General features: G+C 47.1%; 1 protein-coding gene across 9 annotated transcripts in view; it reads left to right on the forward strand.

Moving 5' to 3' along the window:
• AKAP13 (A-kinase anchoring protein 13) overlaps positions 1-24,743 on the forward strand; it is a 243,460-nt gene that overhangs the window by 113,153 nt on the left and 105,564 nt on the right. For all 9 annotated transcript variants that reach the window (XM_068143379.1, XM_068143382.1, XM_068143384.1 and 6 more), the window contains 3 exons: positions 11,750-11,939; positions 15,269-18,122; positions 23,089-23,165. In XM_068143379.1, the coding sequence (XP_067999480.1) occupies positions 11,750-11,939; positions 15,269-18,122; positions 23,089-23,165 (3,121 nt within the window). The remainder of the gene's footprint in view (positions 1-11,749; positions 11,940-15,268; positions 18,123-23,088; positions 23,166-24,743) is intronic.

Consider the following 24,743-nt stretch of genomic DNA (forward strand, 5'->3'; position numbering starts at 1 on the left):
GTCCCAGCTTCTATTCTTCTTTGTATGTCCTTAAACTGTCCGTTATGGTTAGTTGTCCTCTTGGTCTGCTGGCTGGAAGTGCCGTACCACATACCCCATGACTCTGCAATCCCTGCCATCTCCATGAAGCCCTGCCAACAGGAATCTCTGGATGCTGCAAGTCATGGACCCCTTTCTCAATGGGTGGTGGAGCACCTTGTGACATGGGGACTGCCACAGTCTGTCCCCTTGGGAGGGTGACAGCTGCACAACAGGCACAGCCTGATTCCCCAGCAGAGACTTTGATTGTGCACAGCATTTTCTACAACGAGATGGGATTGAAGCTTGAAAATCCCTATAAAGAGGATGAATATTGCGTTTCAGAATGCAGAAAAGCAGGCAAATTCCATTAAGAGAGGGGATCTGTCATTCATACGCTGTCAGAACACAATGGGTCCTGTCCAGCCTCTTTTCTGCCCTCTGCTTCTGCGCATGCTGTATAATACATGCACAAAATTTGGCACTCAACTTGCACCACTCAGCAGAACACAGAGCAGCAACGCATGTTGGAGAGAGGCTGCACAAAGGGGTCATTATTTTTACAAGTAATTAAGCTGCACTTTGCCAGATAAGTGAATGCAGTGTGTTTTGTGATGCATTATCCTGGGGGGGGGATTTTATTGTTCACTTGCTTGCTAATTTGTGGGACCCTGCATTTGACAATGATTCTCCCAGCCGGCCCTGGAAAAGGGTGAAATTTTCCTGTAATTAGGATACAGCCATTAAAAAGCAGACCAAAAAAAAAAGCCCAAACCAACCTTCTCCCTTGTTGCAGCTTTGCCAGGCTTTGGCTGCAAAAGCAGCTTGATTCAGCTGCAGTGTAAATATTTTTCTCAAAACCTAATTACACTGGTGACATTTTGAATTTCTGTTTATTGCATGAGCTTTCCCTTCTCAGCTGATGCAGTTCTGCATGGAGGGGGGAAGAAAATTAAAAGGAGGAAGAAAGGTGCTTCCAGCTTAAATTGTGCAGCCCTTGAAGATTCCTTTCTGCAGTGTTGAGCTTGTGCACTGGCTCTTGCATGCTGACTGCATGAGGTTCAACAAGTCGGAGTCCAAAGTCCTGCATCTGGGCCAATCCCAGGCACAAATCCAGGCTGGGTGCAGAGTGGGTTGAGAGTAGCTCTGAAGAAAGAGACTTGGGGGTGGTGTTTTCTGAGGAGCTCACCAGGAGCCAGCAGTGCCCTCATGCAGCACAGAAGGCAGCTGTGTGCTGGGCTGCAGCCAGAGGAGTGTGGGCAGCAGGGTAAGAGAGGGAATTCTACCCATTGACTCTGCTGAGACCCCACCTTGAATACTGTGTCCCGCTCGGGTGTCCCCAGCATAAAGAAGGGCACAGAGCTGTTGGAGTGAGTCCAGAGGAGGCCACAAAGATGATCCAATGGCTGGAGCGTCTTTGCTATGAGGATAGGCTGAGGGAGCTGGGATTGTACAGCCTGGAGAGGAGAAGACTCCAAGGGGACCTCAGAGCTGACTTTCAGTACCTAAAGAGAACCTACAGGAAGGCTGCAGAGGGACTTTTCATCAGGGTGTCTAGAGACAAGGGGGAATGATTTGAAGCTGAGGAAGACCAGGGTTAGACTGGAGATTAGGAAGAAGTTCTTCAGTACAAGGGTGGTGAGAATCTGAAGTAGGCTGCCCAGGGAAGTTATTGGTGCCTCCTGCCTGGTGCTGGATGAGGCCTTGAGCAGCCAGGTCTAGCTGAGAGGCATCCCTGCCCATGGTGGGGAGGTTGGAGTAGATGATCTCTGAGGTCCCTTCCAACCTAAGCCATTCTATGATCCTCTAGCAGGAAAGGTGCATGGGCTGCTGCTTTCAGGGCCAAACTGAGGAGGCTGCTGAAGATGGAGAGCAGGATGCAGGTAGCAGTGGTTGTTCATGGGTCGTGTATCATTCCTGAGGGTGTTTGTTTTATCTCTGAGACTAAAGCTGCACAGTAAACTTTGTTCTGCTGTGTAAATGGAATAGGACAGTGCAGAAGGGCAGGAGATTTCTTTGAGCAGGGATGGGGAAATATATATGGATTTTTATCTATTTTTTCCTAGAAACATTCTTCATTGCTTGCTAGCAGCTTGCTTAGCAGTTGGCTGGGGTTTCTTACATAGAAATTTAAATACAGCTTAGATACATTACTTGCATTAAAAAGCTTTGGAAACTGGATAGGTTGCACAGCCTCTGAGTTTCAACAGTTCCTGAGTCTAGTAGAAGCGGATTCCAAAGCAAAGGGCCCTTGGTTGAAGCCTGTTAGTTCCCTGTGTGCAAACTGGGCAATGCTGGCTGCGTGGCGTTGTCAGCGCTGGGCTGTTCCCCTCAGAGGAGGGCTGGCTGTAAAGAGGCAGTGGAGGTAGGATGCTCTCTCTGAGTAACTTGGCCTCTGCGGTAGGACAGCTGCAGTCTGCAGTAGTTGATGTTTTCAAATGCAGTTTGGTGTGGTAACACAATCTGCCTGCCAGCTCCATGTTCTCCAGGGCTCTGCAAGTCAGGCGAGGAAAATGGCTTCAAGAGGCAGCGAGCATGCAGGATCTCAGGGAAGTTGGAAGTGCTGCTTTGTAAAACATACAAGCACTGATTTTATTCCTAATTTCATTTCTGCAGAGCAGTTCTGTCTACTAACCCCAAAGTATTGTGCTTGTTTTGTTTTGTTTTTCTCCTGTGAAGCCAAGTGCTTGTAGTTCCTTCACAGCTGACGGCTGTTTATCTCCCCTGGAAAAAAGGAGTAAGAGAAACTTAGAACCCATTAAAAAAACCTTGCATTTTACTAATGCCTTCAAAGAGAAGTTTCAGAGTTGTAACAGTCTCTGAGTTCTTCAATATTAATCTTAATGTCTCTGTTTTCTCTGCTTGCTTATTGCTTTCAAGCCCTTCTGCACAGCTCTGGGATTGCTCTTTATGAGGGAGCTGGGGTTGGTTAGCCTGGAGAAGAGGAGGCTCAGGGGAGACCTTATTGCTGTCTACAACTACCTGAAGGGAGGTTGTAGCCAGGTGGAGGTTGGTCTCTTCTCCCAGGCAACCAGTAGCAGAACAAGAGGACACAGTCTCAAGCTGTGCCAGGGGAGGTTTAGGCTGGATGTTAGGAAGAAATTCTTCCCAGAAAGAGAGATTGGCCATTGGGATGTGCTGCCCAGGGAGGTGGTGGAGTCACCATCCCTGGAGATGTGCCTGGATGAGGCACTTGGTGCCATGGTTTAGTTGATCAGATGGTGTTGGGTGATAGGTTGGACTTGATGATCTCAAAGGTCTTTTGCAACCTGGTTAATCCAATCCTATCCTATCCTATCCTATCCTATCCTATCCTATCCTATCCTATCCTATCCTATCCTATCCTATCCTATCCTATCCTATCCTATCCTATCCTATCCTATCCTATCCTATCCTATCCTATCCTATCCTATCCTATCCTATCCTATCCTATCCTATCCTATCCTATCCTATCCTATCCTATCCTATCCTATCCTATCCTATCCTATCCTATCCTATCCTATCCTATCCTATCCTATCCCTTCAAATCTCCTCTTAACAACCAGGAGGCTCAGTATGTGCAGCTCTAATTCAGTATGAGCCTGTGTTTCCATGATTAAACTGATTTAATTAACACACATGAGGAACAGCTCACTGAGAGCAGAAAGGCTTTATGAACATTTTGCAGTCCATGATTATCACTTGCTATTGTTCTGATTTTGCCTAAGTAATTGGTGAAGTCTGTGCTGTAACCTCCATGCTGTGCTGCTGCCTCTCAACTGAGGAAGCTTTTTTGGTCCCTTCACTTTCATAAGTGAATGAACTTCTCTGCTTTTCTGAACCAGAGCTGCAGGAGGATTTGCCTGGTACCTCATTCCTTTACACCCCAGGTACCTTATTTCTTTGCTTCCCCATTTAGAAAGTCCTTGAAGCTTGTGTTTTGTTTCAGAAGCATCCAGTTCATGTTCAGCAGTGAATGTGGTCTTAATTTTAAGCCTTTCTTACTGTGCCCTGCCCAGTCAGGATGACAGTTCAAGACACCATTTTTCACTGAAGTCTGGTGTTGGGTTGTTGCATTAAATCCAGTCTTTGTATAGGCAAAGATCCCTATGTGCTGCAGATGCTTTCCAAACTGACTGAAAACATTGCTGACTGCTGTGACTTCAGTGCCAGATCTGTGGCAGCTGTATGCCAACAGAGAATTTGTAGGCTGAACCCCTCCTTCCTATATGCACCCTGCCATTATGATGAGCTGGGAACTCTAAGTCTCCCCTGGGTTACACCAGCTCTCCCAGTATTTATTGGGATTACAGTGGGCCAGATGGGGCTGGGGACAGGCAGGTGGCCAGAAGGTTGGCACCCATGGGCAGGTGATGCTGTGTGTATTTTCAATTTTATTTCTGGCCAAGCAGAATCAGCAGCTGAAGAGTTTATTGGTGTTGCTGATGTTTCTCCTTCTATTCTTCCTCCCCCAAACAAGCAACAAATCCATTTGATTGCTATTCAGGGTGCCAGGCAGGAGGTTTAGGGTATGACTTGCTATGGTCTGGCAGGAGAGAAGAACGTTTGACTTCATCTTTCTAAGTGCTGGCACAAGACTAGCATTTAAAGGAGAACTCAGAGATGATAGAAGAACATTGCAAGAGGACATGGTGAAAGATGTCTGTTCACAGGATGCTGTTTAGCTGCAGAAGTATAGGAGGACAGGAACAGAATCTGGTTTTGTGACTGTATTGCTGAACTTTGAGCACTGTTGTTTAATTGATTGAAAGAAGCTGAGGTGCTGTGAATTTTTTTCCTGGCCACAGCAGGGGAGCAGACTGGGAGTAAGGTGATGGAGGAATCAGGTGTGAATATGATGGAGTAGGAAGAGTTTGTTTTCTCTCTCTTCCACCTACTCAGCCACTGTCTGCTCCAGCTTTTACTGACTTTCTAGTGTGTTCCCACATGCCTGTGAAGGCTTGTATTTTCATTTGCTGGCTCTCTCCTCTCCTTTGTTTTGTATGTATCAGCCCCTGAACAGGGAGAGACAAGAGGCTTTGTCTGTGTGGTGGAAAAAGCTTTTTACTGTCTCTGAGACCCTGCTTGGAAATCGGAGATCCTGGGAAATGACCTTCACATAAACAGGTCCATGAGGAGGGGGAAGAAGATATTTAGAAGAGATTTGAGAACTTTTGGTAAGATAGGAGAAGAAAATGATCCCTCCCTAGCAATCCTGATTCAGAGGGGATGCCCAGGCTTCCAGGGTCCATGCAGCCTGAAGAGCCTTGTGTGGTTGGTAAGTGGTTGTGATAGGCCGGCTCTGCTTCAGGATAAATTTAGCAAATGCAGATAAGTGAATTCCCAGAACTGCTGGGTTTTGGCCTCTGGCATGAGTTAGCTGGATACCCAGTTAGGATACTCATATTTAGCCTCTGCAGCAGATTTACTAGCAGCAGTGACGCTGATGAAGGAGGTTGAAGCTTGGACAGCTTATTGTGGAAGACAAGTTGGTAAATTGCTGTGTCAGAGGCAGCCAAAGCGATGGCTTCATCTTTGGGTTGTGTTACAGAGTCTGTGGTCACACTCGCTTGCAGCACACAGAGATGTTCTGCAGAGACAAGTCTTCCTTCCATATCACTTGTGCTGATCTGAGATGCTGTTTTTAGCTGTAAAGAAAACACTGCTTGATGGAGACTCCACGGTTGTGCTTTTGTGTTTCAAATGCAACAGATAGCATCTGTTTTCACTCCTGAGTGCCTTTCAGAGATTCACCTTCAATTTCTCTTGTTTACTGTTGAGACTCCCAAGTTGACATTGAGTTGTGTTGGACCTGCAGCTTCACATCCTGAGCATAGCAGCTTTGTTGGTAGACAAGGCTACGAAAAGAAAACAAATGGAGAAGTGCATTTGACAACAAACACTCTCATGGAAGGCACTTCTTGCTTCTTGGCAAATACAGCTGATCACAGCTTGGAGCTCTGTGTTTGCTGGCTTTGTTTTTGATGTACAGTGAACACCAAGGGCTAGGAAGTGCTTGGGTTTAGGAGCACCTCCTTTCTTAGGATATGTTTGTCTACAAAGAACTGTTGAAGGATCAAGCCAGCTTCTCTTGTATGATTTCCCACTGTACAGTGTTCAGCAGTGGACTGCAATGTTAGCATTAATTATTTTGAAGCCTGTTGTCAGATGTTTAATCTGGTATTGAAGGGTAGGTCATGCAATCCTGAATTCAGTTCAGTGTCTGAACCCACTGCAGTTTGTGTTTGTGCAAAGCACTGTAAGAGGTTAGTCATCATTTCTACATCAGAAGAACTTTAACTCTTTCCTTCAAGACCAAAAGTGTTCCAACGAGGGAGTGATCCATACAATTTTCTTATAGAAGAACCTTTTTTTCTTTTCATAGAATCACAGAATCAGTCAGGGTTGGAAGGGACCACAAGGATCATCTAGTTCCAAGCCTCTGCCATGGGTAGGGACACCCCACACTAGAGCAGCCTGGCCAGAGCCTCATCCAGCCTAGGCTTAAACACCTCCAGGGATGGGGCCTCAACCACCTCCCTGGACAACCCATTCCAGGGCTTCACCACTCTCATGGGGAAGAACTTCCTCCTCCCCTCCAGTCTGTTTTCCTACTTTCCTGGGTCATATGGAACACTTGGGAGCACCTAAGTATCATGTTTGATAACTATATTTTTTAAATTATGAATGTTTTGGGGGGGCTTTTTGACCCATTCTAACCCATCCTAGTTGCTTGTGTTTGAGTCTCTTGTACAGTGCGTGTTGATGCCTCCAAAAATGAGGAGGAGCATAAAGGTGTTTGTGTGCATTAGTGTTTTGTGTATCCCTAAAGACTGGGGGTGCAAAGCTGGTGGTCATACATACACAAAGTCTCTATTGCCCCAGCACCTCTGCACATAGCTCTGCAGTTCTGTTTTATCAGATTTCTAAGGTGCTGGTGACTGTGTTAAGTCTGGGTGGGTGCTGGGCTTTCACAGGAGGCATTGTTGGCTTGGTTTGAATGGCCTGTCCAGCATCCTATCCCAGTAGGCACCATTCCTCTTTCATCAGCCTGTCTGATCTAGTATTTCCAGTGTGATATGATAATAATAGTAATAAAAGGAATGCAAGATTGAGATTCAATTTAGTTTTTGTTTGCATTACAGATAAGGGCATCTAAATTCCAGCCTTTCCTAGCCTTTCACTGCAGCTTTGTTTAATTTTAAACAACCAAAAAAAGGTGATTTCCCCCCCCCCCCTTTTTTTCCCTTCTTTATCACATGAATCTAGGAGCTGGTGCCTTCAGAATAAACCCACAGCTGTTGTCAGGCCTGCAGTAAGACCATAAGAGCTGGCAATGCTACGGAGTTTGTTTTGTTTCAGCCAAAGTCCAGCTCTGAAATCTGGAGGGGATATCCCCAGGAAATAACGCCTTGAGTTCCCACACTGCTTCCTTGCCTGTGTGTAAACATGTGGGATAAATCTCCTAACACAAGGTTTTACTTAGCCCACTGAAGCGTTTTTGTCGATCTTCTGATCTCTTCCTCCCTCCTTTTTCTCTCTCTCTGTTTAAAATCTGTTATCTCTGTCCTGGGAAACACGCCTGCCAGGAGCACCAGCTCCACTGCACTTCAAGCCCTCCTTACCCAGCACAGTTTCTGCAGCTTTTGCAAGCAGGCAGAGCTTTTACTATTTTTTTTTTGGGTTCTCCCTTTCTCACTTATCTTCCTCCTTCTTAAAAATACCTCACCCATATCTGCAGGAAGCTGGCTTGGTGCAGGCTTTCCTCTCCCTCTTTCCACCGCTCACTGGCCTGGGGCCATCCTATCTGCTCCTCCATGAGATGAGAAGAGATTCAGCACAGGAGTGTGGTACAGCTGCTGCTTCACCAGGGGCAAGTCTACTTGGGTGATGCTGGGAGGTGTAAAAGACACTAGTACCTGTCTTGTCTAATGGGCCAAACAAGCAGGAGGTGCTACTGCAGCTTGAACAATCTCATCAGCTCCCAGACTGAGCAGAGCATTGCCTGAGAGTATTGTGTAGAGTTGTCTGCTTCTCCACTCACACCATTTGGGGTTGGCATCCCTCTTTGAGCCACCTTTTCACAGATGAAGGGCTAGATGGTTAAGTCTCTTCTTTCTTGAAGCCAGCAATTTCTCTTCAGGGTGTGCTTACATGGGACAAAAGATAGAATAGAGTAGAATAGAATAGAGTAGACCAGACCAGGTTGGAAGAGACCTTCGAGATCATCGCATCCAACCCATCATCCAACACCACCTAATCAATTAAACCATGCAAGCAGGGATGGGAGCTAGAGGACTAGGGTGCTTGGTTGCATGGTTTAGTTGATTAGGTGGTGTTGGATGATAGGTTAGACACGATCTTGAAGGTCTCTTCCAACCTGGTTTATTCTATTCAGTACTTGTGCCAGGCTCTTTCAGTAGAACAAGGCATGGTTGTGCTGAGTGTTGAGCTAGTGAATGTTGTCAACCTTATTGAGCAGTCTTTGGTTTTATAACCAAGCAAGATACTTTCTTCTGCAACGACTGGATTTGGAGGTGATGCTGATGAGATTTTGAGTTCTCTTGGTATGTTTGACTTGCTTTGATGGGAAGCTGTTGAAAAGGGAGCATGAGAAAGAATTGGCCGAGGATGGCTAAACCTCCTAAGACAATAGGTTTCTCTTGTTGCTGTCAAAATGCAGCAAACTGATTTTTTGTGCTGAACAAAAGCAGATTTCCAGACTCCCCCGGTGCTGGAGCTTCTAGGTACAATTTTGCTCATTAATCTTCAGTAAATATTTGTGTGTATCTTCCTATCTGTTACTAGACCATCTTGGATATGTTCTCCTATACAACTGCTCCAGAGATTGGTTACCTGTACAAACTAAGCATCTTTCACAACCAAGGAGTACAAAATTTGTGACTGAAAAGAAGTTTGAAGTCTATTTTCCCTCAGTAAAACCCAGGGCTTGCAGTGAGACATGCAGGGAAGACACAAATGGTTAAAATCTATATACAAAGACAAACAGCAAGAGTGTCTTCTTGTGTGACCTTGGAAGTGATTGCCTGAACAACAGAAATTGTAGTGTGCAAAAATGTTAACACTTGCCAGATTCTCATTTGTCCTCCTCCTGCAGACTGCTAGCACCAGGCTGCAGCAATGTATGAAAAGGATGATTTGAAGGAGTCAGCAGAGTGTGCCACCCACTACCTCACAGCTTTGTGCAGCATAGGTGACCACCTATGAGAACTTGGACTTGTTTGTAGCTGTCTGGATGTGAGAAAGATCTGGGGTTGTTTGTGAAGGGTTCAGAGCCCTTTCTAGATGCAACACAGGTCAGCAACTTGAATATGAGAAGAAACTGGGAGTGATTATAGGAAGAGATTCTTCAGTAGGAGGGTGGTGAGACCCTGGAATAGGCTGGATTGTCGATGCCTCCTCCCTGGGGGTGTTCCAGGCCAGGTTGGATGAGGCCTTGAGCAGCTGAGTGTAGCTGAGAGGTGTCATGGCAGTAGATGATCTCTGAGGTCCCTTCCAACCTAAGCTGTTCTATGATTGTATGATTTGATCTGTCTGGGCCATGTGAAGGTGGCAGATTGCAGGAGGGGTGGACATGCACACAGTGTTGTAGAGGACATTGCTTCTTTGTCATCTCACTCCAGATTTTGAGGGTTTTGAAGTCACTCAGGGTCCTTGAAGCCTCAAGTCATGCAGGCTGCTTTGTGGGTGATGATTTGAAGATGCTCACAAGTGTACTTGAAACTGATGAGAAAGTGGAGCAGGCTCATTGTGCTCAGCTTGAGCAGGCTCATTGTGCTCAGCTCTTTAATCTGGCTGATGTTATCCCCATGAGTGGATGAATATGGGGTTTTGTGCTGACAGCCTCCTTGTTTTCTGAGAGTGGCCCTGAGCACAGTGGTCTCTCATATATGACAGCTGAAAAGAAGAATACTGCAGACAGAAAGGTCTGTGTTTCCTTGTTAAAGAAAGGACATTTCTGCAGTCAGTTGTAATGGCTCAGTTGACTTCACTCTGCCTCCTTAGCTTTATATTGATCACCACAACTTAGCTTTATATTAATCACCACAAAAAGTTAGATGCTTCCTTCTGGTTTTCTGTAGAAATATTGATTCTGTTTAAATCAAGAGTAGTTCTGCTGAAGTCAGTGGAGTTGAGTGGTGGAAGTCCTAAGTTTGCTTTGTCTCAATTTCCTTGCAGATTGAAGGCAGAATGAGTCACAGGAGGGGGTGGGTGATTGTGCCAGGGCGGAGCAGGGGCAGCTGCTGCCAGCTCTGTCATCTGCACAGGTTTCTCATCTCTCTGACAAACTGTCCAACAGTTTCCCCACCTTGCCCATTCCCGTTGCCAGGTGTGGTATTGTTCACTTGTTACAACTTTACTTTCCAAATTGTGTGGCTTCCCAGGGAGGTAGCCCTGTGGTTTACTAGGTGGGCACTTCATGGGGAGGTTGGAGTAGATGATCCCTAAGGTCCCATCCAGCCTAAGCCTTTTTATGATACTATGATAATGTTACTTGGTTGGTGGTATGCATTTGTCGTACGTGAACCTTCTTGTATTCCTGATTAATTGCAATCACAGCTCTGTCCCTTCTAGGGAAATCTTGAGCTCTGCTGCAAAGGGATGTCCAGGGATGCCTGTTGTGATAGGGGCTGGTTTCCACAATGGGGAGGGGACCTGCTCTCAGCTGGGACTGGGAGTTGGTGGATGCAGCCCCAATGAAAGGAAAATGGAGAAACTTCCATTTCTCACACCCTTGTGCAGGTCAGCGCAAGCCCCTGCTCCAGTTCTGTCCCATGGGCTGCAGTGCTTGGGGGGATGCTGTGTGAGTCACCTTCTTCTGGTGCAACCGAAGATCTTGGGTTTCCTGAATCAGTTCTGATTCAAAATGAAATCTGTGAGCCTCAAGCTTTAAATGAACACCTTGGTAAGATAAATGTTTCCTCACCCCCTTCAAGGGGCAATGTAGCCTCTGTGCTGCTCAAGGAGACCTGAAGGATTCCTCTTTTGAGTCAGAAGCCTGTGCAGAGTCAGGGTTTGATGTGCAAAAGGATATGACTGAATAGAAATTGCTGTGGAATACATTTAACTGCTGAGTTTTGCTTCATTCTGATCTACAGCAGCATCTTTTTTTTCCCCTTTCTATTCTTTTGATTGGTAGAAGGAAAATTGATGATAGTGCTACAGAAGGACCAAACAGTCTGACAACATTAAGAACATCTTTCACAGAAGCAGTTTCACAGAGCGAGCTAAACTCATTCCAGAAGTGAAAAAATGGCTACAATTCAGTGACTGTTGGGTGTTTGTGAAGCAGTGTGCTGGTTTTGGTGTGGAAATGTTAGCATCTAATGGCATGATAATCCTCATTTCTCCTCACTTGTCCCTCTGCAGTTCGTTCTTTCAGGTTGCTGTTGTTCTGCAGCAGCTGCTTTGGTGATCTTCACCTGCAATAAATTCCATCTTAGAAAGTAATTATTGTGCTCTTTCTGCTAGCCTCTCATAGTCTGGGGAAAACAAGGAGCTCTCTCTACCTGAGAAGGACCTTGTGAAATAAAGCTCGTGGATCTAGATCTCATTAATTTTCAAGCCCAGGAAGCGTGCATGTCTGTCTGTCTGTCTGGCCCTGGAGCCGGAGCTCTGCTTCGCTCGGGCTGTTGATTAGATGACTGTCCAGGGTGAAGAACAGCCTGAGTGTCCTGCAATGCAGCATCCCTGCCTGCCTGCAGATTAACCTGAGCTGCTTCTGTTGCAGAGAGGAAGCCAAGGAACCAGACTCCTGGAGCACCTTGTCTCACACCGTGCACTCAGGGGACTACAGCGTGAAGCACCACCGTGGGCTCAACGTTTACATGCTGACGGCGGAAGCCAGGGAAGGGGCAGCAGCCAGCCTGGAGAGTGACATACGGCACCTCCAGATGCACATGCAGAGCCACCAGCACATGGTAAGGAAATGGCTGAGGTGATGGAAGAGGAGCAGAGGTGGCTGCTTGCAGCTTGGCCCCTGGGGAGGACTTCCATATGTAGGCACCCTTCAGGGGGGTATTTACCTAAACGTTTCTCTGGGTGTCATTGTCAAACATCACCTCTCTGCTTTCTTCTCTGCTGAGTGTGGGGAGAGCTGATCAAGCTTTATTAGGCAGCAGATTTTCTCTCTCAAAAGAGGAGTAGGCTTGGGGCTGTGCAGCATGGCTCTGCTTGACCTTGTGGGCTTTCTCTGCTCCCAGCTCATGTCCTCTCCATTACATTGAGACCTGCTTGGATGGTCAGGGAAGACCTCCCTGGAGGCACACTGCCCCTCTGGAATGTCTGGCAGTCATCAGGCAGCATAAAGAGGACTCTGAAGTGAGGCAGGGTTTGTGGGGAATGAGTCCATATCTGTTCAGATGGAAAGTTCTGGGTCAGAAGGTGGGCAGGTGATGGAGAAAACTCTCATTTCCTTAGCACCTTGGTGTAGGACTCAGAGAACGAACCTGCACTGGGCATGTGGGATTTGTGTCCATAGCAGTCTCCTCATTGTGCTCCTCTTAGACCATGGGAGCTTTGGAATCATTCCCTCCTAATGCTTTAAAATCGATGCCATGAGATGGGAAGGTGAAACAGCTGAACTGCTACTTCTCAGAAGTGCCCAACATGTCTGTTTAGCTGGCATCCTGTGTGGGTGTTCCTTCCCCAGCTCCTCTATGTGCTGTTACAGAGGTGTGGCAGCTAAACAACAGGAAGGTGAGAATCGTTGTCTGCAGGCAGTGGTCTGTGGGGGACATTCAGAGGTATGGGTCACTCTTGAGCCATTTTTACCCTTCCCTGAGCATCTGAGATGCTAATTACTCCCAATCTCAACAGGAACTGGTGGCATGAGCAGCAAACCCAGGCTAACCATGAAATTGCTTCCCCTTTCCATGGGGACCATATCCAGCTTGCTGCTTGCTCGCTGGTGCAAATGCCAGATGGGTGCATTTTGCCTGACAATGAAATCAGAAAAGGCTATGTTTAGACTTAGGCTTTTTCTTTCCAGCACTGTTTCACTTCACATCTAATCTGATTTGAATTTGGAAAGAAGCCTTGTAATTATTTCATTTAGGTTCATTTCAGGTCACTTAAGAGCCAGTAGTCTTCCTTTGGAGACGGCTCTATTTTTCAGGCTATCAGCAGAGTGACTTCACTGTGAGCATGCTGGGGCTGCCACAGCCCCTCCTTTTGAGAAACTTGCTTGTTCCCAAGCAAGTATTGGTGTTCTGTGTGTCTGTCCATCCTGGCTGGGAACCAGCAATGGGACTTCTGTGCTCTACTTCAGGGTTACAGCCACCAGACGGTTGGCACGCCATTTGATCCTGTTTGTTTGCCCTTGTTAAAATAGCTGCAGGCTGTGGGTACCACTACAGGCACAGCCCTGTGTCCCATCCCTGGTGCTACATGATGGGTGCAGATGCCATGCTGCCTGCCTTCCATGCTAAGCTGTCTTGGGATGCCTCAAAACCAGTGAGCTCTGGCATAGGTGACAGTGTACGTGGGAGCTGGGTAGCAGGATTAGTGTAGATGGGAGATGCATGACAAGAACCAGAGGTGCATTTGGTGGTCTGTGAGTCGGTGAGCCAGTGACAGTGCTCATTGTTTGCAAACCTCAGTGTGTGGAAAGATCAATAAACACAAAATCCTCAAGGTAACAGTGATGATTTTTGCCACTGTCTGCATATGCAGTGTCCAGAAGTTCCTTATGATGCACCAGTCAAAGCAGTTCTAATATTCGGGGTATGAATCATAGGATGGGCTGGGTTGGAAGGGACTGCCAAAGGTCATCTACTCCAACCCCCTCTGCAATCAGCAGGGACATCCTCAACTAGATCAGGCTGCCCAGAGCCCTGGCAAGCCTGACCTCCAATATCTCCAGGGCTGGGGCCTCAACCACCAACCTGGGCAGCCTGTCCCAGTGTTTCACCGCCCTCATGGTAAAGAACTTGTTCCTAACATCCAAAAATCCTCCTCTTCTGAGAACTAGAGTCTTCAAGTTTGTAGGGATATGTTTAAGTTAGGCTCCTAGGATGCATGGGATTTTGGGGAGTGGCTTTGCTAATAAATGTAAAAAGCACCAGATTCACAATAGTTTGGAATGGTGCAAATCAAGGAGCTCAGTGGGGTGTGCATGGAAGGAAGGATTTTGAAGCTGCTCCCTGATTTAACAAGACACTTTTTCTAACAGGTGAACACTGCTGCAGAGAAGAGAATAAAAAAGGAGGTGTTGAAAACAATTCTTTTTAAGCAAAGGTTTGATTGTATCAAACTGCAGGAGGTTGTGGGCTCCTTGACAAAGCAAGTGCTGAGGGAGAAAAAGTGCAGAGCAGACAGGGACTGAGAAAGCAGAAATGAATTGTAATAGTATGGCATTGTTTCCAAGACTTTATTTCCATTTAGGAAATAAGTTTTAGATATTTAATTATGTGTGCAGTCCTCAGGAATAGATTAGATGATTAGCTGAGTCCTAGGAGCAGGAGACAAGTGGCAGTGTTTGGACATCATCAGCCAATTCCCACATCTGAAGTAGCCTTTCCATCAATACAGAGCAAATTGAGCAATGCTGCTGGGGTGTGCCAACAGGAAGGGATCTGAAGTTTGTTCTGAAACAGCATTTGCTCAAGGCCCTTGGGACTAGGCTGGTATATATTTGCATTATTTGCTAGACTGAGTTCTGCTGTTTACTCATCTTGAATTTAAGTGCACTCAAGAAATATGATTACAGCTGCTTGAAGAGCAATTACAAGCTTTAGAGTTCTTCCCAGTGGTAGCAGATGGTGTGCTGAGGGGGCAGAGGCACAAGTGTCAGCTTCAAGTTGTTTGGGCTGTTTGCTAGGGAAAACTTCTTCTTGGGAGGATGGTGGAAAAGATTGCCCAGAGAAGTGGTGGGATACTCCTATCATTGCAGGTCTTGGAGACTTGGCAAGATAAGTCCTGGTTGACCTGATGTTGCATTGGCTGTAGCCCAGCTTTAGGTAGGAGGTTGGACTGGATGGCCTCCAGATGCTCTTCCCAGCCAATGTTTCTGTCATTCTGATCTCAGTATTACTCCATAACAAAGCCAAGCTGAAATCCCCACTATAGTACATTTGTAACTCTGTCCTGGGCAGCACCAATTGGAGGTACAGAGGGAGCAAGAGTTGCATGGAGCAGGATTATGTAGATACAGATCTTGTAGGTGGTGGGAATGGTGTGAAGATGGAGACAGTGTAAATGTGTGACAGAACAAAGTAATTATTTCCTTCTTTTTTTGGTCTCCTTGCAGAGTTTAAGGCAGCAGACAGAGCCTGCACTGGGACAATCTGCAGACAGCTGTGCTAAGGAAGCAGAACCAGATGGTCACCCAACCACTACCTCTCAGAGCCTAGAAGAAATGGCAAGAGAAGGAAGGCAGGAAAGTCCATCTGATCTTGTTCAGCTGGACGTCGGGCAGCTCTCAGACCAAACCCACCAGGAGAAATGCAACAGCAGGAGTTTGGGAGCTTTTAATGATACACCAAATGACTTCCTGAGCCTGGGGGATGCAGAGAGGCCAGAGTGCTTCTGTGGAAGTAAAAACACAGTGACGTTGAGTAGAAAGGAAGAGGAGGGGCCAGCTTCTGCTGAGGGCTCAGGGACTACATCAGAGGAGCAGGACTGCACGGTGAGCCTGTGTGCAAGTGTAAACGGTGCCATAAATCTTCCCTCCTGTGGAAATACAAATGAGGAAGCTGGAATGACATCTGCTGGAGTTGTGGATCGGGCCGGCTTGTGCTGCAAAGACAGTGCCCATCAGGAAGTGCAGGCTGCTGAGGAGCGTGCAGCTGGCAGTGCTGCTGCTGTGGTTGGAAGTGCAGGAGAAGCCCCAGCTCCTTTGGAGGGCGTGGATGTGGCTATGGGCCAGACCGAATGCAGGAACTGTGCAGGGGCAGCTGAGACGGCTGCAGGCCAGCAGCAGGTAAAGGATGGGATGGCTGAGGCCAGTGGAAGGAGGACTGCAAACCTAGAGCAGCAATCTCCAGCTAAGGAAGAGTCAGCCAGTGCTGCTCAGCCCCTCCTTGGTGCTTTCAATGGCACCAAGTGTGCAGATGGGGAGGATGCAGATGTGGGAGTGGTACCAGCATGTGGTGGGGTGAATGCAGACGGTGGCACTGGCAATGACTCGGCTGACCTTTGCAAGAGCAGCAGTAGCAAAGAGCACGGAGCAGACTCCTGTACTGAGCAGGTAAATGGTGACGTCTTGGAAAGCAAAAGTGGTGCCGGTGTCACGGCAGAGCAGGATGTCACTGCGAGCACAGGGGCAGTGTTGCCAGCAGTGAATGGGGTGAAGGTGCCCACATGTGCATCAAGATCTGGTCCTGGCTTGCAAATCCATGGCAGCAGGAAGCAAGAAGGACAAACAGAAGCAGGTTGCATAGATGAGAAGTCAAGCCTGCCCTCTCTGACAGACTGTATGGAAACTGATGGCACTGATGCTAAGCCTGCAGATGATGATACTGCTGGGTTTAACCAAAGCAGTGCAAAACCTGTCTGTCACCAGGAAAGCAGTATGATCACTGAATGTGTGGCTGAGGCAATGGAAGAAGAGGAGCCAGCAGGAACTGATACCAACAGCAGCAGAGATGGAGGAAGCACTGATTCTGCAGATGGAGGTCAGGAAGTTGCTAGCTGTCAGCATTCTGCTTGTCACACTGCTGTTGAAGATGAAATGGGCGACAGCTTAAAACCGGACGCTGCTCAAGAGAGCAAACGTGAGCCTGCATCACTCCCTCCAGAGGGTGTGAGCACAAGCTTGGCAGAGAAAGAGTCTGAACAAACTGGAGCAGAGAGAGCTGAAAGTGCTTCAGAGCAGGAGGGGCTGTGTGTAGAGGTGAAACCTCTCACTCCACTACCCACAGGAGAGGGACCGGCTGCGAGTCAGGAGGGAGATGCTGCAGTGGCACCTTCCGGGCAGGAGCCAGCTCTGCAAGGTAATGACCCTGGCTTAGCAACGTGTGCCAAGGGCACAGACTGTGCAGAGGATAATTTAATAGACACACCCTCTGTAATTCATAATGAGGAATCTAGACAAAACCAGGAAGTGGTGGTGGTGGCGGCAGAGCTCGCCTGGCAGCGCGGTGGGGAGCATGGCAAGGTAGCTGCCAGAGCCAGCTGGCGTGGGGACCATGAAGGGGACAAGGGCTCTCTGGAGCAGAGCCTCTCACAGCAAGCTGAAAGAGGCAAAGCTGAGCCTGAGCAGGAGGCTTGTGCAAGTGGCAGGGAGCAGGTTTTGTCGGAGGAACTTCTTGCTGCTGTTGTGAAACCCTCTGCCTGCAGTCAGGAGGGGCCTGTGGCAGGCAGCAGCAGCGCAGATGCTGGAGTGAAAGGGACAGGCCGTGCCGAAGAAGCGTGCAAGGCTGGGGCAGGAGAAGGCACCATGCACGGACCTGCACCAGCAGGCAAGTCACAGGATGTGGAGAGTGATCCTTGCCCGGATGTGGGGCTGAACCAAGAGCATGATCCTAGTCAAACCATACAACAGAGCTCCTCACCCAGCAGCACCCCTGAATTAAAGCATGCTTCAGAAGTGGAAGCCCCGAGTGATGCCTGTGAGGGCGAGGAAGTGTCAAGGCCGGTGACAATAACTCCCGTTGCAGCGTATCCGGAGCAGCAGGAGGAGACAGAAAACGTCCTTCCCCGGGCAGCCCTGCAGCCCATTGCAGAGGAGCCCATGTGTGACAGCGACTCCAGCACCGACACCATTTGCCCAGCTGCTGAGAGTGATGCTGGTCCCTCTGCAAAAGCAGCTCAGGAGGAGGCCTTGGCTGAGCCTGAGGGCAGCCAGAGCCAAGCTGTACCCAAATCGCCCTTCAGTGATGTTGAGGCAGCCGTGCTGGAAAACATGGGGGTAAAGAGCTTGGATTCAGCAGGTGACGGCTCCTCTCTGGATAAAGTTCCTAAAATGGTGAAAAGTTTTGATGCAGTGGTGTTTGCAGCAGAGACACCTCATTCCCCTGAATTACCAGCTGCAGGAAAAGAGGGTCTGGAGCCGCAGGCTGCAGCGGATGTGGGAGCCAATCTTAATGGAGAGACTGATTTAAGTTCCTCAGTGAAGAAGAGGAATGTCAACCCGGAACTGCAACAAGCTGAGCCTCATACAGGTAGGAAAAATCAGTTGCTTTCCTACTACCTTTTTCTCTTTGTAGGTGTGCCTCTAGTCTCTCATCAGCAAAGGAGAGGAAATAAGAACAGGAGGCCTGCCTTGAAGCGTGTAGGAGTGTAGGTCTTTGTGGTTGTTCTTGTGAGACAGAAAAGAATCTCACGTTCAGACTTTGAGTTCAGCTCCATGTTGCTTGGCTGGCACGGGAGGTAAGGACAGGACATCATCTCCTGTGAATTTTTGCAGAAGAATTCCTAGCATGCGAGTCCTCCCTGGAGAAAGAATGAATGGGAGGGAGCTGTTTGGGTTACTGTATCTTCAGGTTCCACGCTTTGGTGAAGACCCGAAGCTTTCTTTGCGTAGTGCTGTTCCTTCACTTCTCCCTTTTGTTTTTTGCTAGTGTGGAGTCAGAGGCTACAATGGGGCTGTCCTGCATTTTCTTTTGCTCATCTGCTCCAAGCAGCTGCTGGTGTCCCTCTGAACTGCGCGGGGCCGCTTCCTAATTGGCAGTATTAGGTCATTTAAAAAAGCCAGGGAGCCCTACCCCCCACCGCCTTTTCCGGGCTGTGAAGTATTTTTCTGTCGGGCAGAGCAGCCGGCGGTGTTTTCCAGCGCGTTTCAGCAGCGCTGGAACTCTGATGACGAGTGCTGTTTGCTGCTCTCCACGGGGAAGCGGCACCGGCGTTCCCCGTGGATGAGCGCTGATGGGGCAGAGCGGCAGGACTTGGGGGACAGCGTAGACGCCCGGTGCCCGTGCCACAGGAGCGAGTAGAAAGCAGCACCAGGTAACTGAAAAAGAAAGGGAAATAAAGGGATGAATTGAATGAAAGAGGAATTGGGTTTGTTGCTCCAGCCTGGAATCGAATCATAGGTGAATTTGCTGCTGAGGCGTGGAGCTGATCTGATCTGAGCTTTCCTATTCCACCTAATCTGAGCTTTTATATTCCACCTGTTCAGGCAGCTGTGGACTGGGAGCAGCTGAACTTTTTTCATTTGCCAGGTTTTGATTTGCTGTGAGAAAACGGTGCAGTGCCTCTCTGCCTTCCCAGCAGCAAACCAACACAACAGTAAAACAATTGAAAAGGTCTACCCTGATCTAAATCAGAAAGTGATAAAGTCAGAAAACTGCTGCGTGGCTTTAATGCTGGGACCGGCTGCTTCGGTTTGCAGGATGAGGTGATGGCAGAGGATTTTGTTCTGTGATAGCAAAATAACTGGAGACAAGGGAAAGGATTGATTTTGGGGGGGGAGAAGGGAGGGTCAGTGGGGTCAGCAAATCTTTATTTTTGTTGAGTTCAGGATTTTAAGTAAGTTTGTTGGGAGGTAGGCAGTAAACATTAGCCAGCAGCTCGTTACTGAATAGGTAGAAAGATTTAAAGATGGATTAAAAAGGTGTTTTCAGAAAGAACCTGCTTGAGTGCCATGGTGGATTGACAGTTCAGTAGGACAGAAGCTCCTCTAAGTCAGTCCCTGGTAGGGCTTTTTTCTTCTAGGAGCCTCCTGCTCTGTCAGCTCCATCCTATAGTCCAGGTCCTTATCTCTGGCTGGATTCTTGGAGGTGTGACATTGTCTGGGCAAGGTTTGAAAAGGATAAGTGACTGTAAGATCTTAATTCAGTTAAGGCAGTGACTGAAGTAGGAAGGAGTTATTAAGGTATCATCATGTGTTACAGTATGGATAAAGGGGGGTTGAGAAAGGAGGTGATTCTGTCGCTGGCTTAAAATACATAAGGATTTAGGGCTAAAAGGTGTGGGAACAGAGCAGTCTGACTGCTCCACAAAGAACAATTGTTTATTTGCCATGGGATACTGCACAAATCACAATTTCATCTGGAATATCTGTTCTTGAAGAATTGCTCAGAGAACCCCAAAATCAAATAGTAGCTTAAAGCAGAGGCAAGCAACTGCTGTGGATCCAAGCTCACTGTTTTAAATACTTCTGAAATTCACCTCCTAGAAAGCAGCAGCTAGAACTCTGATAAGGCAGCAGATCAAGAGAAGAGATTTATTGTTTGTTTTGATTGCTGTGGACATTCTTCATGTCCATGCCTAAGCTTTGGGTAGCTTCTTTTTGTGTACTAGCGGAGTGGCAGCCTTCTGTTCTTTGTGGCAGTTCTTCTCTGCTCTGTCAGTGCTGGGGAGTTTTCCCTGCAGCCTGGGTTTGTACAGAGTACTTTGTAGCCAGTGCTCGGAATGAATCAGATCCTTTTTCAGTAGACTACAATAAAGCCCTTCCCAAAGGAAGTGTGGGTCACGAGGCTGTTTCTCAGAAACACTTGTGGTCAGAGGATTTTGTTGTCATGCTAATTTATCAGAGATGTAACTGTCTGATAATGGCTTTTGCCATTACTCTAAATCATTAAACTATTTATTGTTTTAAATTCATATTAGTTTATAGTAATATATATATTACTCCCTTTATATGTAAAATATTAAACCTATATTATAGATTTCATATATATATCATTTATATATATATACTACTCCCAAACTCCTGTTTATCTCGTTGCCTCCACATAGTTTCAGCCAACCCCCAAAACAAAGACTTCAGAGTGACAATTACCTTATGCAGACAAATGCTTAAAGACTGATCACAGCACTGAAGGAAGGGGATCAGTCTAGAAGATCCTGCTTTCAGAAGGCAGCTATTAGGTTTAGACAGAACTGCATTGCAGCTGAGGAATGGGTTCTGGTCACGTAGGTACATGCTGCTCACTAAGGAGAGCAGGCAGGTATGAAATCATACCATGGTAGACATGCTGGGTAAGAAGGGATGCATGCTTGTACTGACAAAACACCTGCAAGTAGAGCAGCTGCTTGGCAGAAAGCTGCTCTGGTGAACCTAGGCTGTGTGGTTGGTGCTTGGCATCCTAAATACTCTAACTACTGCTCCCTAGCTCTTCTCCTGGAAAAAATAGCCTTGGTGTGTCTCTTGTATGTCTGAGCAGTTAAAGAAAACATTCACTGCCAGACAGAAGAGTATCACCTTGGTTTGGGGTTTACCAGTCTTCACCTCATGCTCTTTGATGGCATTTTCCCTGCGCAAGAGTGTTAGAGGAGCAGGATGAGGCAGTAAGGAATGTCAGTGATGATACCACATGTGATAAGGTGCTCTGTGCCCCAGTGACCTCTGTGGTAACATTAGAGTGCTACTCATTTGAGATGTTTGCAAAGACAAGTTTAGGAGGAAGTGGCAGAGTGCAAAATACTGTGCCCTTGAATTTGATCCTGAGTCTTCATCCTCCAGTTCCTACCCAGTGTGGAGCATCACTATGCCACTGCCTTCTCCCATCTTCAGTACACTACAGGTTTCTTCCTTAAATGTTCTGACTTTAGACCGTGAGCAAAACCATCTCAGCATCATCATGACCCTAAGCAGGTCTCATTGTGGTTGTAATCTCTGCTTTGCCTTTCAATAGCTGAAGAGATCCTACGGGAAGTCTGCAGAGGGACTTTTCATGAGGGTTATCCAGTGATAGGACAAGGGGGAAATGTTTGAAGCTGAAGGAGAATAGAGTTAGACTGCATCTGAGGACAAAGTTCTTCAGTACAAGGGTGTGAGACTCTGGAACAGGCTGCCCATAGATGGTGTGGATGCCTCCTAGCTGTGGGTCTTCAAGGCTAGGTCGGATGAGGCCTTGAGCAGCTGAGTCTAGTTGAGAGGTGTCCCTGCCCATGGAGGGGAGGTTGAAATAAATGGTCTCTGAGGTCTGTTCCAACCTAAGCCATTCTGTGATTCTACCAAAGGGGAATGACAGAAATTTGTAGGATTGTCTCTGACTTCTGAGTGTCTGCCTTCAAGCTCTGCTAATGGAGACAAAATGATAACAGTTTGACTCACTGATGTTGGATTAGTTTATCAATAGGACATTGCAAAAACAGTCCCAAAATCAAGAGTTTAAGAATTAAAGATTAGTTTGGCATTAAAGAATTTTAATGCCAAAGGAGCACCAGTGGTGACAGTTGTTGCAGCAATTGCCCTGTGAATGTGGGAGGCTCCTCTTGCTAAATCCCTGAACAGGTAAACTTACTGCAAGCATACACTGCCCTTAAGCAGTTACCATCCAGCCAGGGTTTGTTTGTAGTGGAAATAAGACAGGGAGTGGGGTTAGAGGTGGGTTTAGCCCTAACATAGCTGCTCTCTGTCTGGGTGGCTTTAGTCAAATAGCTTCACTCCTCTGAAAGCATCCTGTGTGTTGTGAGAACCCTTAGTTAAGGGCTGAAAGAGCATGAGGGCGTTGACTTTACACCAGGAAAAGGTACGCAGAAGGGAAGCCCGGGGGAATGGTGACTAATGAAAGCTTTGCTGGGCAGAGAAAGCAGCTGGGACATGATGTTTGTAGCACCACAGTGGTGACACCATCATGGGCGCATGAGGAAGGAGAAAATCAGCTGGGAATTCTTAAACCTGCAGCAGGAAAGAGTTTGCCTTCCTGGCCCAGGGACCTGTCATCATCTTTAAGGCAGTGCAGGTGGGCTGAATCCTTCAAGCTTGTGATTCAGTTTATTATTCCTTTTTTTTCTTTGCAGCACTTAAAGCACTTACTGAGAGAAGGCAAAGCTGCTTTCCTCTCTTATTTGCAGGTTGTGCTAAGAAGAAAAGCAGCACAAATCTTGATTCCTTAGCTGGGTGAATGGGTGAGGGCCAAGAAAATGCATGGTCAAACACATGCAGGTGTGCTGAGCCTCACCTAGAGCTTTTCAGGAGTATTACCCCTTGCTTGCTGCTGCTTCCTGGTTCCCTTCAGCCCCAGCCACGATAGTTGTGAAAAGCTACTAACAAACAAGCGGCAGAGTCGGGAATGAAACCAGATGTTGAAAGTCAGATGGGGTTGGGGGTTGGATTTGCTTTCTTCTTTTTTTTTTTTCCTCTTTTTTGGGAGACTGGTTTGAATAAACAGAAAAACATCAGCAGTGCTGAAAGCAGTTTGTTCTTAAATTGCCTACATGAACCCTCTGTTTTCACAGGGAAGCTGGAAATGAAAACTGAAGACGAGGTGGATTTTCTGAAAGGTGGTGACGAGCGCGCAGCCCACGAGGAAGCGGTGAGTGCCACTTAGGCCTTGTCACCTTGTCTTTTCCTGTGCTTTTTAAAGAAATGCTGCTGCTGCTCTTGCTGACCACCAAACCTCCTGGGTTTCCGTTCTGGAGCCTTTGCAAAGCTGAACAGCATCTGTCACTGTGACATTGGTTTAGCCTTTTAAAAATACCATGGGACCTTGAGTTTTTTCTTTCAGCTGCTGGATGAAGCTGTGTTTGTGTTTTCTCAGTAGGTGACTTAGAGGCTGACCTAAAAAGTTGTTCTTGAGGCTCAGCTGTACCAAGCTTTGTATATAAATTGATAAAAGCCATGCCCCATAATGTGCTTGGGGTTGGCCATGCTGGGGGGGGGCTGGAAGCACCTCCAAGGACCTTGCACATACTTGATCCTGGTGAATCTCTCCATCCCCTCTCATGCTTTGCACTTCCCAGTTTTTAGAGGCTGACCTAAAAAAGTTCCTCTTGTGGCTGAGCTGTACCAATCTTTGTATATAAATTGATAAAAGCCATGCCCCATAATGTGCTTGGGGTTGGCCATGCTGGGTGGGGGGGGCTGGAAGCACCTCCAAGGACCTTGCACATACTTGGTCCTGGTGAATCTCTCCATCCCCTCTCATGCTTTGCACTTCCTGGGAGTTTTTAGCAGAGGGAGGCATGGTTGTGGTCAGTGTTGGTGCATGCACAGACTCTGAGGCCTGAAGGCATCTGGAGGGCTGAAGGCATTGCTGACTGGGAGTGTCAGCACCTGTGCTGGAAGGAAAATTAATAGTGGGAAGACACACAGAGATGAGATGTAGAGGAAAACTTTGTATTGCTCATGCTGGTGAACCAATACAAAAAGGCCATGCCAGGGATCAGAAGGCAGTTGATTTGTTTCTGTTTGCTGCGTTTTGCCATAAATAAATCACAGATAGTCCTTACATATTTATTTTTAAGGAATATTGGGCTTGACAGGAGTGCAATTGTAGTTCCAAGCTCTGCTAATACATATTCTGCTTTATCAAGATCTGGGTTATTTCAAGTCATGCTTTTCCTAGCTGGATTTGCTCCTGTGTTTTATATCTATATATATATACACATATATTTTCTTGTTCCTATTTTGTAAGTGCTGAATTGCTCCCAGCCCACGTTGGTGCAGGTTGCCATCCATCCAGCAGCTGTGTTTGTGTGTCAGGCTAGCAGGATGAAGCTGTTAAAAGAGAAAACACTGCGGAGATGAGTTCACATTGCAGGGTGGAGCGCCACGGAACTTTGCTCATCCCGCAGCAAAGCTCTTCAGGCGGCAGCGTGGTCCTGCCAAAGCTTGTAATGAAATCAGGTTTATTTTGTTTTTGACAAGTTAAGGCTTAATTTCTGTAGCTGTTTGCTTGGCAAATTAGCCAGGGACTAGAGAGAATTAGCTTTCCAAGCTGAGATTTGTGCAGTCTGCTAAGTCAGGCTTTTGTTAGAGGAGTGTGTAAGTGTAAGGATGGTGAGGAGTTACTTTTTGTTTCCTGATGCATTATTAAAGATAATTTTCATGACTAATGCTTAGGTGTCTGGTAGTAAAGTAAGATATCTTTAGCAAATGCAAGTTACAACAC

The sequence above is a fragment of the Melanerpes formicivorus genome, unplaced genomic scaffold (assembly GCF_026170545.1).
Source record: "Melanerpes formicivorus ecotype bairdi unplaced genomic scaffold, bMelFor1.0.p_v2 SCAF_10, whole genome shotgun sequence".
NCBI classification, from domain to species: domain Eukaryota; kingdom Metazoa; phylum Chordata; class Aves; order Piciformes; family Picidae; genus Melanerpes; species Melanerpes formicivorus.